Source organism: Misgurnus anguillicaudatus, chromosome 11, assembly GCF_027580225.2.
Source record: "Misgurnus anguillicaudatus chromosome 11, ASM2758022v2, whole genome shotgun sequence".
Taxonomy (NCBI): Eukaryota; Metazoa; Chordata; class Actinopteri; order Cypriniformes; family Cobitidae; genus Misgurnus; species Misgurnus anguillicaudatus.
In genome coordinates, this window is record NC_073347.2 from 15,077,804 (window position 1) to 15,095,820 (window position 18,017).

Genomic DNA, 18,017 nt, shown 5'->3' on the forward strand with positions numbered 1-18,017 from the left:
TGTGTTAATGGTATTGAGGTTGTGTAAGTGATCTCAATTTGAAGAGCTCAGATGCAAAAGCCACTTAACCTTTGTCAAAAATGAGATATGATATAGACCAAATGCTTTCGGCATGTTTTATACTTTCATCAAATACTTGCGCTTCAAACCTCCTTAATCCCGGTCTCGGGTCATTTTCAGAAATACAGGTTTCTTGAAAGAATCTATTAAACCCCACATATTGGTCCTATTACCTTTATATAGAAAAGACAGTAAAGAGAGACTGAAGACTTTTTTTAGAAGTGGCACAGGGGGTTGCAGCAAATTTGTTAAATACTAATAAAATTACTAAAGTGACATTTATGAGGCATTTCAATAACTAACTAATTACGTTTTAATGCCATTAAAGTGAAATTAATGAGCCTAAATTTAAGAGCCTGATCAAAAAAGCTAATTTACAAGAAAACGTCAAACGCACCTGGAGGGTTTTGCATCTAAACCCTTTATTTGTTCTGTACAGTGGATATAACCAAGGGGAAACCAACCTCTATCGTGAAGCCAAAACAATTGGCCGCTAGAGACAGGCTCCAAAAGGCAATCATCCCAACGTTACAGTAGAAATAAATGTGTTTACATCCAGGTACAAAGAGTGTTTTTGGTCTATATAGCTAATTTTGCCCTTTATGACAAATGTGAGGGGGGTGAATGTTTTTAACTCATCCGTTTGAATTATACAACCCCAAAACAGAAAAAGTTGGGACACTGTAGTAATTGTGAGTAAAAAAGTAATGGAATAATTTACAAATCTCATAAACTTATATTTTATTCACAGTAGAATATAGATAACATATCAAATGTTGAAAGTGAGATATTTTGAAATGTCATGCCAAATATTGGCTCATTTTGCATTTCATGAGAGCTACACATTCCAAAAAAAGTTGGGACAGGTAGGAATAAGAGGCCAGAAAATTTTAATGTACACATAAGGAAAAGCTTAAGGACTAATTTGCAACTTATTAGGTCATTTGGCAACATGATTGGGTATAAAAAGAGCCTCTCAGAGTGGCAGTGTTTCTCAGAAGTCAAGATGGGCAGAGAATCACCAATTCCCCGAATACTGCGGCGAAAAATAGTTTTCTGAGTTTCTCAGACAAAAGTTGCAAAGAGATTGACGTTATCATCATCTACAGTGCATAATATCATTCAAAGATTCAGAGAATCTGGAACAATCTCTGTGCGTAAGGGTCAAGACCGACAAACCATACTTGATGCCCGTGATCTTCGGGCTCTTAGACGGCACTGCATCACATACAGGAATGTTGCTGTAATGGAAATCATAAAATGGGCTCAGGAATACTTCCAGAAAACATTGTCAGTGAACACAATCTACCGTGTCATTCGCTGTTGCCAACTAAAACTCTATAGGTCAAAAAAGAAGCCATATCTAAACATGATCCAGAAGCACAGGCGTTTTCCCTGGGCAAGGCTTATTTAAAATGGACTTTGGCAAAGTGAAAAACTGTTCTGTGGTCCAACGAATCAAAATTTGAAGTTCTTTTTGAAAAACTGGGATGCCATTTCATCCGGACTAAAGAGGACAATAACAACCCAAGTTGTTATTAGCGCTCAGTTCAGAAGCCTGCATCTCTGATGGTTTGGGGTTGCATGAGTACGTGTGGCATGGGCAGCTTACACATCTGGAAAGGCACCATCAATGCTGAAAGGTTTATCCAAGTTCTAGATACATATGATCCCATTCAGACGTCGTCTCTTTCAGGGAAGACCTTGCATTTTCCAACATGACAATGCCAGACCACATACTGCATCAATTACAATGTCAAGACTGCGTAGAAGAAAGATCTGAGTACTGAAATGGCCAGCCTGCAGTCCAGATCTGTCACCCATAGAAAAGATTTGGTACATCATAAAGAGGAAGATGCGACAAAGAAGACCTAAGACAGTTGAGCAACTAAAAATCTGTCTTAGACAAGAATGGGAAAACATTCCTATTCCTAAACATTGGTCCTCTGCCAGCTGTTCCTTATGTGTACATTCCAGTTTTCTGGCCTCTTGTTGCTACCTGTCCCAACTTTTTTTGGAATGTGTAGCTCTCATGAAATCCAAAATGAGCCAATATTTGGCATGACATTTCAAAATGTATCACTTTAAACATTTGATATGTTATCTATATTCTATTGCGAATAAAATATAAGTTTATGAGATTTGTAAATTGTTCCATTCATTTTTTGCTCACGGTTTCTACGGTGTCCCGGCTTTTTCTGTTTTGGGGTTGTATTAAAGTGCACCTTTTTCATTTCTAAAAAACGTGTTTTGTGTATTTGGTATAATACAATGTGTTTGCGTGGTTTATGGTTAAAAAACCCCTTTTTTTTCTACAAACCGTACATTTTTGTAGCTCCAGATTTCCCCTTTTTTCCAGAAACGTGCTGATTTTATACAAAACTCATCAATTTGAAAAGCGCTGTGTCCCTGATTGGACAGCTAATCTGTACGTTGTGATTGGGCTGAATACCTCAACGTCAGCTGGAAATGTGACGCTCCTTACCATGTTTGAAAGATTCGGTCACAATGCAATGCTAAAAGGAGTTAACTTACAGGCTGAGTGGGAGGAATTATGATAATGTCGGTCTTGTCTACATCACCAATCCCAAGAAGTAAACTGTTGCCTACAATCCGTCTGTTTGTTATAATCCAAGAAAAGAGATTTATGTTGGAGACGATAACTCACGTCATCGTTTACTTGGGGGTTTGTACCTTATGCATATCGTTAACATGTACTAATACACACTTACACAGCAAAGGAAAAGTAAAACCATGAAGCGGACCATAGAGGCTCTTTAAGCCCTAAAGTTCTGCATAATAAAATGCATGATCTCTGAAAGCCAATGTTGACATTTGAAATCACCTAAAAAAGCTTGCCCTAATAGAATCTGGACCTTCTTTTGAGGCAACGATGTCGTGTTAGTAGACACGCCCCTTACTACTGATTGGCTACAAGTGTGTTTTGGTAGTCAGTCTGACTCCCTTTTTCAAAGTGTTTTTCAAAAATCATTCACCCCGCCTTTAAGGGCGTAGTCAGGGCAGGCTCAATCAACTATTGGCTTCCAAAATGCTCTTCACAAACCTAAGGGTAACAACACTTTTTTTTACAGTTTATGTATATAACTAAAGGGCTCGTTAAAGTCGTGAGTAGGTCCTACGGCGTAGCAGCGACGGCGTAGGTTCCGCGTGGGTTTTCATTTATACTTTTGCGTCGTCGTCCGCGTTGACGTGCAAACACGCGCGACTGCTGGTGGGCAGTACCCATGCGTGTAACCACAGTAGCAGCGTGACCGTCAGAGAAGAAAAAAAACCGGGCAAGTTAACCCACAAACGAAGAAGAAACAGCAACTTGTTGTGTATAATTTGAGAAGACCAGCAATGATGGAAGTAAATAAACAGCGACTTTTGTTGCAGTTTGAGTTAAATCACTCCTTAATTTGGCTCATCTTTGTTTTCACCGTCACAAACGGAAATATCTATGACGCAGTTTTTTTTACCTGACGGGAGGGGTTCTGGTGGACCAATCACAACGCTTGCGGTCCGCGTAGAACTGAAGCGCTGTTAAAAATTTTGCGAGGTGCGCGTCAGGCTACGCACAGGCTACGGATAGCCTACGCCGAACCTACGCACGACTATAAATCGCCCTTAAGGGTTTCCGTAAAAATTTAGCACAGTTGTGTAGTTGTGGCAATTTGAAAGAAATGAGAAGCTTGACATGAAAGCGTTACTAAAAAATTAGAGAATGGCAAGTACTTTGCTTTTTAATTTTTACAGACACTGTGCAAGCAACACACACATTGTGGACAGTACACCTGTGTAACAAATTTACTGAACCTCATAAAGGGCAACTGATGGGCATTCATACATTATTAAGTGTGGTAAGTGTCCACAAATATGTTACTCCTGATAGGAACGCAGAGTTCTGACATATAGCTCAAATAAATATTAAACTTCAGCTTCTTAACTGTAACACACAACAATGTTTCAAACATCTTGTCTATGTCCCTAAAACTCTTGCATAAAACCCCATATTATGCAAGAGACACAAATAGAAAGGTTTTGCAGGTTTTTCTTGTTAATGTTGAAGCGGGCATGCATCTACTTGTGGTTAATTTGTTGGCTAGCAGAAGTGCACTGTTGCAAATAACATGCCACCTTTTAAAAATCGAATGTCACTGAAAATGAAGGCCATTCGTTTAAAAGCAAGTTTGCAAGGTTCAAGAGTTCAGGCTGCACAAGCATTTTCTAACACACTGAACAGGGTCGTATGTCAGAATGGGGCAGTGACCCTGCAGGCCAGATGGCAAGAGACACACTTATTAGTACTCTTAATAATTTACTCAAAAGTAAAGACTTACCCAAAGGATGATCTGCATATCTGGTCTCTGGATGTTGCTAGGAACAAGCATCATGGGTGTCTGAAACAAAAAAATAGATTCACACCTGGTGGATTCACACCACACCAGATACAAATACTGTACTTAAGCCGAGAATGTACATTTATCCCTATTGGAACTATAGTTGGAAAAATACCTGTGAAATTATTGTAGTAGTTTATCTTAGAACGTGTGTTTGCTGAGCCTCACAAAACACTTTATTCCCATGAAACACCCTGGTAAATGAAAGCTATAAGAAAGCATGCAGTTGTTTTGATTGTATTATTTACTGACCAATGATTGAACTTGACCAAGGGAAATGGGTAATCTTGCAGATCAAACTTGCACACAGCAAAACTTGAAAGACAGAGCGAGAGAGATGGGTGGAGAGATTGCTTCATCTGTATAAAAGCAGGGTACAAAAACAACAGGCAAAAAATCTTTGCTCTCTTTGCATTCAGCACAACAATACGACTACATTGGGAGATGGCCACTGCAGGGAAGGTTCGTAAAACTGTCTTTTGATCTCTTTTTATGTCATTTACATATTAAGTCATTTACAAAACATGTAAAAACATGTCCCACTAAGAAAAGTGCTAATTCTGTTGGAAATTAAAAACATTTTCATGAAGAAAAAGAATCAGTGTTATAATCAGGGGGTCCTTTGCACATATGTAAGGTTATTTTATAGGTTTATTTTTATTTTTTATTAATTTAATGATTATATGCTGGCCCATTGCCTACAAAATCAGCTGTCCTCGGTTAAGAGATAATCATTTCAACTTGATTAAAAAAGCCAAAAGTAATAATTGAATTGAATAATATATTTACCGCATGAAAGGGTACATTGTAATATGTATTAAAAACTACAAACAGTGAGTTTTGAACAATATTTACTATTATTTCGTGATTGCTCAAAATGTGTCCCACATATTCGTCACCACCGTCAGATATTTATAAAAAGCAATAAAATCAGACAACTACAGGGTCAACTGCATTCCTGAGGACCCCATTTTCAAACCTTCAGCTCTACTGCATGCTTCAAGATCACTCAAGCTCCTGTATGTTTGCTATTTTCTCTTAAACTTGTTCATATTTTTGGACACTACTGTGAGAACCATAATATGTCAACACCGTCATCTTTGTAAAAAAAAATATTAGATTACATTATGAAATAAATGTATCATTTTTAAGAAGAGGTCTGAAGTAGCTAGCAACAGACGGGAAACAAGATGGCTAATGTGAACCACTCATCTATTTTTTTAATCTATATTAGGTTTTTGTCACCACCGTCAGATGTCACCACTGTCAGGTTTTCTGTCTTTTCTATCAGGTTTTATGTATTTTAGGAAGTTACGATTTGATATTTGTTCATCACAGTGCTCAGGGTTGTTATTTTTGGACCAATTATTTACATAAAGTTTAAGCAAGAAGCCATTGACTTGAGTGGTATACATTTTGGAATAATGAGGCCAATGTCACCACCGTCAGATATTAGTGTCACCACCGTCAGACGGAGTTTTATTTGTTTTAAATGAATATGCTTACAATATGTTTCTTCAGTGCTGTTGAGTTAGTAAATTAATAGTCTCTATTTATACAAAAATATGTTTATTAAATAAAAAAATCATTGCTTTTTCTATTTAGGCTTAAAGTAAACGTTGTATGAGTAATAACTGGAAAAACGCCTATTTTATGAAAAAATACGAACAGGGGAGGTTGCACCAGTAAATTGCTGAACAGCCAAGACCTTGGTCTATAATGATATACCTTCAGATTTTGTAATTTGACTAACTTTTTTTCAAAATTTAAACCTGTTTTATCCAAATTCCCAAGAATCACTGACATGACAGTATGCATGTATACTTGTATTTTCATAGTTTAATGTAGTTTTCAAACTTTAAACAAGACGAAAACTATAAAAATGTACTGGGTTAATAGTTATCGCTGATTGTGAAATGCCACATAGTCTTGGCTTAAAGACAGATGTTTTCATTGACCAAAATCAAATGTCTGGACAACTTGTCCAGGACAAGCTCCAAGTACATAGTCGGGGAGCCAAAGTCTCAAAAATGGGTTGAACCTGACATGGTCTGCCATACTTTTTATTTGTGTTTTTTCTGTTAACTTTTACCCCAAGAACCAATAATTGGAGGGTCGGCTCTGCCGGAAATATCGCGGAATTTTTTTTGGCTATTTTAGTGTATGCACCCGTTATTTTTATTAGAAAATTGTGAAAAATATTTTTTTCCTCAAATTCTTAGTGGGTTGGGTAAGCTGTCAATAAATGCATTCCAGATACACAGAACACATGTGCTGACAATATCCACTGAAAAAAATAACTCTTAAAACACATTTCTGCATAATTTTGCATCAATTTAATGCAAAAAAGTAGGCGTTTTTTCACTTTTTTCCAATATTTTCATATTTACTTCATTGGCAATCAACTATTACCCCAAGTTATGACATCAGTCAATATACCATTCTTTTCACCAAACAGTATACTCATTCCACAGAAAAAAATATAAAAATCCAACCAAAATCAATGGATTTTACTACTAGTTGGCAATCAACAGGCTCAGAATCTTAATAGAATTTTTGGCTACTTTCAAAATTCCGAAAGACACACTGGATAACATGATTGTTAATGTCCACATTATTAAACATCATGGTCTAGGGATCTTTTTAATTTCAACATAACCCTGTTCTCCCAATCGAAATGTGTCACACAATAAATATAATACAGCAAAATGACTTTATTTTATCCGATTGAATTGGATGTTCGTGGCTATCTTTATGAGCCACAATACATGGAAGTGCAGCTGAGGCAGATGGAGGAACAGGAGGTAGAAGACCTGCTTGTAGAAGGTAGAAGACGAGGTAGAAGACCTGCCTGTCGCAGTCGAGGAGCCTGGACTGACTCGAGCTGGGAGGGACTGGTGGTGCCTGTCCTCTTGCTGTGTGCCTGCAGACACAGAAATTGAGTCTGTCTTCTGCAGAGAATTTCAAAGATTTCACTTTCTTCTGGACAAAATTTCTACATCTGATGAGGATATGGACATATGTGTGGTGAACCACCCATGCTTCGCACCGCATATGGACAGCAGCATTCTGGATACATATTTTAGAATACCAAAGGTCAACTGGAAGTGACAGCCAAAGCCTGCAGGGACAAACGGACGTCTGACTATAAAGTAAGTGTTTCTATTTTATTTGGTAGTGGCTTGCAGAGCTGTGCATTGTGGGAGTTGTTGTCTTCCATACAAATGTGCCCTAAAGTCCCTTTCTGTCTTTTTTTCTGTCAAATAGGCACAACATTTGAAATGTATGTTACATTTCGACTACAAATATGACCCCCTTTCAATAAAGATGAATGTTTCCATGGGTGAAATGTCCCTTTAACGGAAAAAATAACAATTTAATTAACTAGATGCATGTCCATGTGAGGTGGGATAATCAGAAGGGTGGCATACTGCAGATACTGCTCTGGGGACAGACCTTCACCCTCACCACCTGAGGAGACAGCAAACCAGAACGACAGGGTGGGTTATACAGCAGCGCGATAAAAGATGCAACCCCCTCTCTCTCTAACACACAAACGCCGCGTGCAGCCTACTTACGTGTCCTTGCCTTCAAGCACAAGTTCAATCCTTAAACATCACCGGTGCAGAGACATGCAATGCCACACTTCACATTGGCTCTTGCACAGGGGCATCCTCGGCCATGCATGCTTTTCTTGCAGCAGTATTTGCAGCAGTATTTGCAGTGTTTGAGTTCAGAAGGTTTTGCCTCTTTCAGCATCATGGTTGACACCAATTTGCCATTGACAAGTTGTCTCCCAAAATCAGTGGCAGATGAGTAGGTTGGCTGAACCATGTTTGCTCACTTACAACCAGCCAACTGATGCAGGGATCGTTGAAGGTGTAATAGGAATTTATCTTTAGTTAGTGGAAGGCAACTCATGTCTCTTTTGATGCTCACAAAGAGATGGGCTCGCAGTGCTCTAAAGCAGTGGTTTTCAATCTTGTCCTAGGGGACCCACTGTCCTGCACATTTTGCATGTCACCCTTATCTAACACACCTGACTCAGATCATCAGCTCATTAAGGGAGAGATCCATGAACAGAACTGGGTGTGTCAGTCAAGGGAGACATACAAAATATGCAGAGCTGCGGGTCCCCCAGGACAAGATCGAAAACCACTGCTCTAGAGTACTATCAAAGTCACTCCTGTCATAGAATGACACCTTGTATCGCCATGCTGTTGTTATAACCTTTTCCTGAACATCCAGGCTTTTGTCACAGGTCGGAGCGGACTCAGATGCTATGGAGTCACGCCTCTTCCTAGTTTCCACCTCGAGGAGGTCCCAAAGCCACCCCAATGACCAGACACACAAGGAATGAGTATAATTAAAATGAATCTTTATTAAATTACTTAAAATAATGCGGGTAAGGGAAAAAGGGGCAATTAAAACAACTCCTTCGTGCCTCCAGGCGGAGTTTCCACGGGACAGGGAGACGAGCTCCTTCAGATTTGGTCCCTTGAACCCGTGGCGCGCTCCTCTTCTCCTGGAGGCAGATCACAAGAAAAGGTATTTAGTGTGCTGACTACAAATCTTACTCTATGCCGGGGGTGCTCCAACGGCTGATGTCGACGAGATGACTAATCTTCTGCTCTCTCCTTTTCTCGCCCTCAGGCTCTTGGTTGAGGGTCTAATGGAGGCTATCCCGGTGGAGGTGAGTATTACACAAGCAGGGACGTTTTCTTCCTTCCTCCAGTTCGTCCTGCAAGGAGAGGTGATTAGTACACAAGACTGGGCTTTACTTCTTTCCTCAGGTTCGTGCTGTAAGCAGAGGTAAGTAATACACAAGACTGGGACTTTACTTCTTTTCCTCAGGTTTGTGCTGTAAGCAGAGGTAAGTATTGCAAGACTGGGACCTTACTTCTTTTCCTCAGGTTCGTGCCGTAAGCAGAGGTAAGTGGTACAAGACTGGGGCTTTACTTCTTTTCCTCAGGTTCGTGCTGTAAGCAGAGGTAATTAATACAAGACTGGGACTTTACTTCTTTTCCTCAGGTTCGTGCTGTAAGCAGAGGTAAGTGTTATACAAGACTGGGACTTTACTTCTTCCTAATTTCCCTCAACACAATGGTCTTTCCACATGAACTTTACTCTGGGGCAGTGGACTTAATAAGATGGAGATTCAACACGACAGGCTTCGACTTACGACCTCCAAAGGGGCAGGAGGGGGACGTCGAGTATGGATGTGTAGAGCCTAACGCTTCCCTGGTTCTTCCTCCACTCACAGTGCTGGAGGCATGGAACAGGGCCAAACCTTTGAAGAGGCTCCACACAAGGACAGTTAGTTCGTGCAGATGTCAGCCCAATGACCCTTCGTCAAAAGCATAATTCATAAAATAGTTTACTCACTTCGGTAAACAGATGCTTCACCACTGCCCGTCCGTTCGTCAAGAAAAGATCCGTCGCTTTACCCTCCAAGAAATCCTAATTGCAAATTTCTTCAACCCACACTCCACAGACCTCAACGGCTGGAATCTCCTCACGACTCCTCTGGCCTCGAAGTGGCTTCTGTCAGCATGAGAACAGCACGACACTGCAAGCTTTTAGGTGTACACACACAAATGAAGACAAAGCTCACCCACTGCACTACACACACACTTAGTGAACTACGGACTGAGCCAGAACTCGACCCGGGCCCGCCGTGCGGTTGGTTGGGGGATTTTCTTGGTGGAGGGGAAGAAGCGAATAGAAGATGGACACAGGACCCCCTGTAGTTATTACTGATGCTCCTCGGCTCACCCACGCTTCACTCCTCAGTGGGGCCACTACGCTTCGTGATAAACTCACAACACAAGAGTAGGTAATGCACTTGGGGTTCTCAATTTGTAATACAGACTTCAATGCCACTCACGTGCGTTTTATACTTCCAGTGTTACTCCCCGGGTCGCCCACGCTTCCCTTTCCAGTGGGGCCGCAACGCTACGTGGTAAACTCACAACACAAGATCAGGTAATACACTTTGAGTAATTCTTCCAAATAGTTTAGTTTGTTTACTCACCCTTTCTGAGGCTTCGCTGCTATTTCTGGTCCTGTTCACAGCTGGAGTTCCGCTGTTAATGGTCTTCGCCGTCCGCTACGGTAAGTGCTCTCCCAATATTCTTTAACCCCAAAATGGCATACTGTGTCGGTACATCCACATCATAACAGCAACTGTCTTCAGCTTACTCGACCCAGTGACTCGCTTTGGCAAGTTAATCCAACTCCAATTCCTCTGTTTACCAGATTCGCCAGGCCTCCTTGGCAACAACAACACAACAACACTCGCGACAGCAACCAACACTACAGCAACAAAAATCGCTCGTTTGTATTTCCAGAGTTCCTTTTATAATCCTTCCCTTCTCCTCTTCAGCCAATCGCTAACCGCTGTGTTAATTTTACGCACCTGTATCCCATCTGGCTTGATTTGCTCTTGGAAAAACTACAGGAAGTTCCGGTGTTTCTGGTAAGTCGTCCGGGCGGAAACTATCTTAAATTTAGGTTCCGCCCAAGGAAAAAGGTCACACTGTGACACTTTCCTCAGGATCACCGTACCTGTGTCACAGGTCGGAGCGGACCACCCCTATCATGAGTCTCGCTCCTCCCTCAGTTTCTACCCCGAGGAGGTCCCAAAGCAGGTTTATTTATATTTTTAAAAAGAGAAATACTAAAAGGGCTGCTGGAATCAGATGGGGGGCTGGGGGAGCTAATGTGGATGCCCAGGCTCGTCCTCCCGGACTCAAGGGTGTAGAGAAGGGAATGCCTCTAGCTAAGTGTGTCCACCAGCACTACAGCAACAAAAATCGCTCGTTTGTATTTCCAGAGTTCCTTTTATAATCCTTCCCTTCTCCTCTTCAGCCAATCGCTAACCGCTGTGTTAATTTTACGCACCTGTATCCCATCTGGCTTGATTTGCTCTTGGAAAAACTACAGGAAGTTCCGGTGTTTCTGGTAAGTCGTCCGGGCGGAAACTATCTTAAATTTAGGTTCCGCCCAAGGAAAAAGGTCACACTGTGACACTTTCCTCAGGATCACCGTACCTGTGTCACAGGTCGGAGCGGACCACCCCTATCATGAGTCTCGCTCCTCCCTCAGTTTCTACCCCGAGGAGGTCCCAAAGCAGGTTTATTTATATTTTTAAAAAGAGAAATACTAAAAGGGCTGCTGGAATCAGATGGGGGGCTGGGGGAGCTAATGTGGATGCCCAGGCTCGTCCTCCCGGACTCAAGGGTGTAGAGAAGGGAATGCCTCTAGCTAAGCCTCGAACACAGCAGGTAAGTGATCCTGGGTTTCCTTCTTCGCTTCACCAGGCGGCAGCAGGTATCTTCCTCTAAACTTCTGCCCCTGGGCTTACAACAGGGAAATGACAGATGAAATTGCAAGGGTAAGTACGTAGGCAGAAACAACAACTGTACTTAACTGTAGGTTATCCAAAGGCTTACGGTTCATCCACTGATCACTCTGTGTTTGATGTACAGCAGGGGTCCCTGGAGGGTGCTCAGATCAATATCCAGCTCTCAGTATTGAATGAACGAGCATACAGGCGAGTACCCTGGACTTCGAGCTTTGGGCCAACAGGTAAGCTCCCAGGGCTCTCAACGTTGGATAGACAATGGTGTATACGGGCCTTTCACTTTGGGGCAAACGGGTTAATACAGGTGGCCTTTAACTTCGGACAGGCTAGTAAGTATACAGGGCCTTTAACTGTGGGCAACCGGGTGAGAACACGGGGCCTTTAACTTTGAGCAGCCGGGTAAGTATACGGGGCCTTTAACTGTGGACAGCCAGGTAAGTATATGGGTCCTTTAACTGTGGGCAGCCAGGTGAGTATACGGGGCCTTTAACTTTGGACAGGCGGGTAAGTATGCAGGACCTTTAACTGTGGACAGCCAGGTAAGTATGCAGGACCTTTAACTATGGGCAGCCAGGGGACGTTACAGGTACGTATTAAGGTAAGCTTAACTTATGGCAGGCGGGTGGATACGCTGGGCTTTAGCTTTGGGCGGGCAGGGAGGCTTTACAGGTGAGCATTCAGGTAAGCTTTACTTACAACAGGCGGGTGGACACACTGAGCTTTAGCTTGGGTGGACAAGGAGGTTTACAGGTGAGTATTCAAGTAAGGTTAACTTACGCCGGAATAGACGTGGCTTGTCCACTCCTTCCTTGAAGGCTATTTCTTATCCGCCAATGGCTTCCTTTTCCCGACGCTTGTCTTTGCTCTCTGTGTTCGTTTTTGGGTTTTCCCTCACCCGCCCCCCTTTCATAACAAGCAAACCGGCTCCCAGAGCGAACTTGACCCCCTTCCTGCTTCTCAAATGCCCTTTTTATGAGCTGCTTCTCCTCGTGAAAGCCCAATCACTGAACGTCACATTTTTCATGCACACCTGATCGACATTACTCCTGATTTCTCTTGTTTTTCTGCCCGGAGTAAGCTGGAACTGGCATGGTGTTTCATTAAAATTCATCCGGGGCGGAACGATCTTCGTCCCTTTTTGTTACGCCTATAAAAGTCGCTCCGTGACACCTGCACAGTGGCAGAAGGTCTGTCAGGTGTTTAATAGCAGTTGTGTAGGCCCGCCTTTAGCTCAGATAGCTCACTGTGTCACATCCGGTAAGTATGTAGGTGCTGAGGGATGTATGATCTGAAGCAGCAACATTATAGTTCCCTGTCAGAGCTTCTGTGATGGCATGAACAGGTAGGAAGATATCCATCATCTTCACCCACAGCTCCTGCAGCCCATCCATGTGAGTGATGTAGTACATGCACATCATGATCACATCTGTTTCAGTTGCAACCACTACAGCCCGTTTGTGGTGCAGAATTTGTACTGAGTATGCAATGTGAGCAAACATCCTGGTATCTGCCTCCTCATGTTTCTCACAGGAAAGTTCTGGAAGCTCAACCTGACAATCCAATGACAAGAGGATAGTGCTACTTTTTTGCATTAAATTGATGCAAAATTATGCCGAAATGTGTTTTAAGAGTTATTTTTTTCAGTGGATGTTGTCAGCACATGTGTTCTGTGTATCTGGAATGCATTTATTGACAGCTTACCCAACCCACTGAGAATTTGAGGAAAAAAAATTTTCACAATTTTCTTATAAAAATGAAGGGTGCATACACTAAAACAACCACAATTTTTTTGCGATATTTCCGGCAGAGCAGACTCTTCAATTATTGGTTCTTGGGGTCAAAGTTAACAGAAAAAAACATAAATAAAAAGTATGGCAGACCATGTCAGGTTCAACCAATTTTAATGAACTTTTGAGACTTTGGCTCCCCGACTAACAGCTAAAGAGCAGAAAAGTTACAACTGCACCAGAAAAACAATTATATCTACAGTCAAATACTCAGTAGTCTATCCAACACACTGAAGCAATATATTTGTGTGCTTTAGGTGATTAAATGTAAGGCTGCTGTTGCCTGGGAACCCAATGCTCCCCTGGTGATGGAGGAAATAGAGGTGGCACCACCGCAGGAGGGAGAAATACGTATTAAGGTGGGAAACGTTTTCACAAACCCACTTTTAAAGCATTTGGTGCCATGAAATCCCAGGTTAACAAATATTTTGCTGTTCTGTAGGTTATAGCTACAGGTGTGTGTCACAGCGATCTTTATCACCTGTTTGAGAGTCAGCTGAAGAAGGGCTTCCCTACTGTTCTGGGTCATGAAGGGGCGGGTGTGGTGGAGAGTGTGGGACCTGGAGTCACTGATTTTAAACCAGGTGATAAAATAAAACCACAGTTTTATTGTTGTTTCACGTGCTGGAAATGTGATCTAAATGTGATTTCATTGTGTCTTTGGATTCTGGTGAACAGGGGATAAAGTCATCACGCTCTTTCTCTGTCAGTGTGGAGAATGCAGGTTCTGCAAATATCCAAAAACAAACATGTGTGATCGTAGCTGGTGAGAACCACACAAACACCTAAACAAAAATCATCCCTTATGAAAATTAACCATGATTTTATTGTGGACAAGGTAAAGTAACCATGTTTTGTGTGTGTGTGTGTGTGTGTGTGTGTGTGTTACTTACTATCAACAAAACCATGGTTTTACTACACTACCCCTGTTTTTTTTATTTTAACTGTAGTAAAGCCATGGTTAAGCTGTCACTGGGGCAGTACCCTTTAAAGGGCCTAATATGTGATAGAGGATACTGATAAGTATACATTTGGTACCAATATGTTACTCTGAGGTAACTTTTTAGGTGCAAAATTTTTTGAAAAAGGGGGGATTATTTCTTGATTAAAAGCTTTTTTTATCTGGCAGGGCCAACAAGCATTGTGATGTGATGTCCTATCCCACAACACGTTTCACTTGCCGTGGTCAGCCTATCCTGCAGTTCGTGGGCACCAGCACCTTCTCCGAGTACACTGTCATGAACCAGATCGCTGTGACAAAGATCCGTGACGATGCTCCGCTCGATCGTGTGTGTTTGCTCGCCTGTGGCGTCTCTACTGGCTATGGAGCAGCTGTCAATACGGCTGCAGTATGTATACTTGTACATTAACATGCTAAGAAAGACATACAGGAACTATTTACACTGGCCCCCAAAAAATATTTGGACACTTAATACTGAATGTCTTTGCATCATATAACTAAATGTTAAAGGTCCCGTTCTTTCTGTGTTTTTGAAGCTTACAGTGCCCAATATAACATGTGTTCATGTTTCACGTGTAAAAAAAAATTTCACACTATGTACTTTGTATCTGTATAGCGCTGTTTTCACTGTCCTCAAAACAGGCTGATGTCTTCCTTGTTCTATGAAGTCCCTCCTTCAGAAATACGTAACGAGTTCTGATTGTGTAGTTTGTTTAGTGTGTTGTGATTCGATAGCAGCTTAGCTTGCCGTTAGCTTAGCTGGCGACTGACGTATTTCTGTGGGCGAAGTTAAGTCAAAAAACTGTTCTAGTGAGGTCACCCACTAAACACCGGACGTCGGATAGACGTGCAGATCATGTCTATATTGGGTCCGTCAGCCCATGACTAATTCTGGACATCTATTCGACGTCCATACTAGGTCCACTACTTGGACGTCATATTTACGGTCAACATTTGACCTTGAAATGGGTAATTTTTTTGGACGTCATTTGGATGTCAATGACAGGCCTATATGTATATATAACATGATAAGGCCTATATGTGTTTATTAACAAATAATCAACATTGTTGTATCAACATGATTAATACATATGAATAGCCTAAAGCAATAAGCCAGAAGAAATGGGTTACCAGTGCATTTTATAACAGCTAAGGGGCGTTGTTAGGCATGACTATAGGTAATAGTCAACCATTTAAGATATGGGAGGCCTAGTCGATAGAGAGACTTGTTTGTAACCCAGAGGTTGCTGGTTCGATTCCAACAGCGGGCAGGAAGTGACTGAAGTGTTTCAGTGTTAGCAACATTACACACTATCTAGGTTTAAAAAATGGGATCAGAAAGAACGTGACCTTTAAACTAAGTGACATTTATTGGGTTAAAATCTCACCATAAAATGTCTGTTGGTGAAGATGTTTGTTTGTTTCTTATATATAATGCAATCAAATTCATACATTTTTCAGTGTGGGAAAACTTTTTGAGCCACTGAAGGATAAGGTGATATCAAGTTGTTTATGTTTGCTTGATAAGGTCACACCGGGCTCCGTGTGTGCAGTTTTCGGGCTGGGTGCGGTGGGTCTTGCCGCAGTCATGGGCTGTAAAAATGCAGGAGCCTCTCGGATCTTTGCCGTTGATATTAACGAAGAGAAGTTTAAGAAGGCAAAGGTGTTCGGTGCCACCGATTTTGTGAATCCGAAATCATACGATAAACCTATCAGCGAGGTGCTCGCAGAGATGACCAATGGAGGAGTGGACTTCTCTCTTGAGTGTGTAGGCAACACAGAAGTAATGGTAAGCTTTGACAGACAGACAATGTACATTTACTGAATCATTTAAAGGAGCTTAAATTATCTTTTAATCTTTCTGAATGTAAACAAACAAGTCTTTAATTATAGAGGAGTGCACTGGAGTCATGTGTTAAAGGTTGGGGTGTGAGTGTTTTGGTCGGATGGACTGATGTGAAAGACTTTTCCGCAAGGCCCCTTCAGCTCATATCTGGGAAAACTTGGAAGGGTTCTCTGTTTGGAGGTACACAAGCTGACTTTCAAGGATCTTGTCAAAGAAACTGGAAGATTGATCATTTTTGTGACTTTTTTCTAGGTTTTAAGAGCAAGGAGTGTGTTCCAAAACTTGTTGAGGACTACATGTCTGGCAAAATAATGCTTGATGAGTTCATAACCCACAACATGCCTCTGGAGAAGGTCAATGATGCCATCAACCTTATGAAGACTGGAGAATGGTACAGTTTTAAAACTTTATCTTGATTTCATAGTTAATAATACTGTATTAATAAAAAGCGTTACACCAGCCAAATATCAAATGTACTCACTCTCAAGCAATCTGATGTACATATGTCCATCATCTTTCAGATGAACGCATGACTTATTTTAGTAATGTCCTTGCTTTTCCAAGCTTATAATGGTAGAAAACAGGGATCAGGGCTACAACTTCTGACTTTGAGGCCCATAAAAGTGCATCCATCCTTCAGAGAAATAATTCACACGGATCCAAGAGTTTGATAGGGATCTTTTGCAGGCAATATATGCGATTTTGTAAGAAAAATATCCATATTTGAAACTTTATCAACTATAATAACTATCTTCTGGTAACTACACCATTTTTTGAGTCCAAGATGGCATTGTTTCCGGAAGCTAGTCATTAGTGTTTATAAAGTTTTAAATATTTTTCTTACAAAATCGCATTGACTACCAGCAGAAGACCTTTGTTAGACCTTTGGAGCCGTGTGCATTACCTCTGGAAAGGACGAATGCAATTTGCAGGTTTAATGTATTTTTGAAAAGTTTAAAGTTGTTTTTTTGATCCCTGTAAGTTAGCATTATAAAGCATGGAAGAGAATTAACTACAAATGTGTTCATCTTAATGATGGACACATGTATCTTGGATTGCTTGAGGGTGAGTGGGGTATCCTTTAACTGTAAAAAAAACCTCTTATATTTGCTTTCTGTTTCAGCATTCGAACCATCCTGAATATATCAAAATAAAAGGCAATCTTCTTCCAAAAGTTAAAGAGTCGCTACTTGCCTCCTCCCTGTTTGTAATGTATAACAACAGGGTTCAAGGATCCATTTTAATTGCATTGTCTAGCTTACTGCTTTATAAAGTGCTTTGTTTCACTTGTTTCTAAGTAAAAAAAGACATTTCAGCACATTAAGACAACATTATATGTAGTTGTATTGTAACCAAGCAAAGTTTATATCAATCTATTAAACTCTTTTATAATGCACGAACATTAACAATTAAAGTTATCTTTTGCAAATAAAAATAAGCATGTAAATCATTTCATGTGGTTTTTTGTAATCAATTTGATGCTGTCAAGTCGATTTATTTCACTCCTCCAGAGTTTACATGTGTCCTACCTCTGTCTGTTTCTCTATTCAGCCCTGTGAAATGCAGAAACCATCTGGCAACATTTCTGCTTTGTTTT

General features: G+C 41.1%; 1 protein-coding gene and 1 long non-coding RNA gene across 2 annotated transcripts in view; one reads left to right on the top strand and one right to left on the bottom strand.

The window, feature by feature from the left end:
• Window positions 1-4,461, bottom strand: part of LOC129416100 (uncharacterized) — a 61,341-nt gene extending 56,880 nt beyond the window's left edge. Inside the window, exon 1 of the long non-coding RNA XR_012372133.1 lies at window positions 4,401-4,461. This is a non-coding gene — a long non-coding RNA (uncharacterized lncRNA). The remainder of the gene's footprint in view (window positions 1-4,400) is intronic.
• Window positions 4,462-4,768: 307 nt separating this feature from the next.
• On the top strand, window positions 4,769-17,870 carry LOC129416098 (alcohol dehydrogenase 1). The gene is made up of 9 exons (XM_055170352.2): window positions 4,769-4,922; window positions 13,871-13,972; window positions 14,056-14,197; window positions 14,292-14,379; window positions 14,743-14,962; window positions 16,103-16,363; window positions 16,468-16,600; window positions 16,673-16,811; window positions 17,544-17,870. The coding sequence occupies exons 1-9, from the start codon at window positions 4,905-4,907 to the stop codon at window positions 17,572-17,574; spliced, it is 1,134 nt and encodes a 377-aa protein (XP_055026327.2). The 5' UTR covers window positions 4,769-4,904; the 3' UTR covers window positions 17,575-17,870.
• The last annotated feature ends 147 nt before the right edge of the window (window positions 17,871-18,017 follow it).

What these genes read in the sequence shown, in the direction of transcription:
- LOC129416098 (XM_055170352.2), top strand. An exon ending in AGGGAGAAATACGTATTAAG is followed by an intron (nt 13,973 to 14,055) that starts GTGGGAAACGTT and finishes GCTGTTCTGTAG; the next exon opens with GTTATAGCTACAGGTGTGTG. An exon ending in AACATGTGTGATCGTAGCTG is followed by an intron (nt 14,380 to 14,742) that starts GTGAGAACCACA and finishes TTTATCTGGCAG; the next exon opens with GGCCAACAAGCATTGTGATG.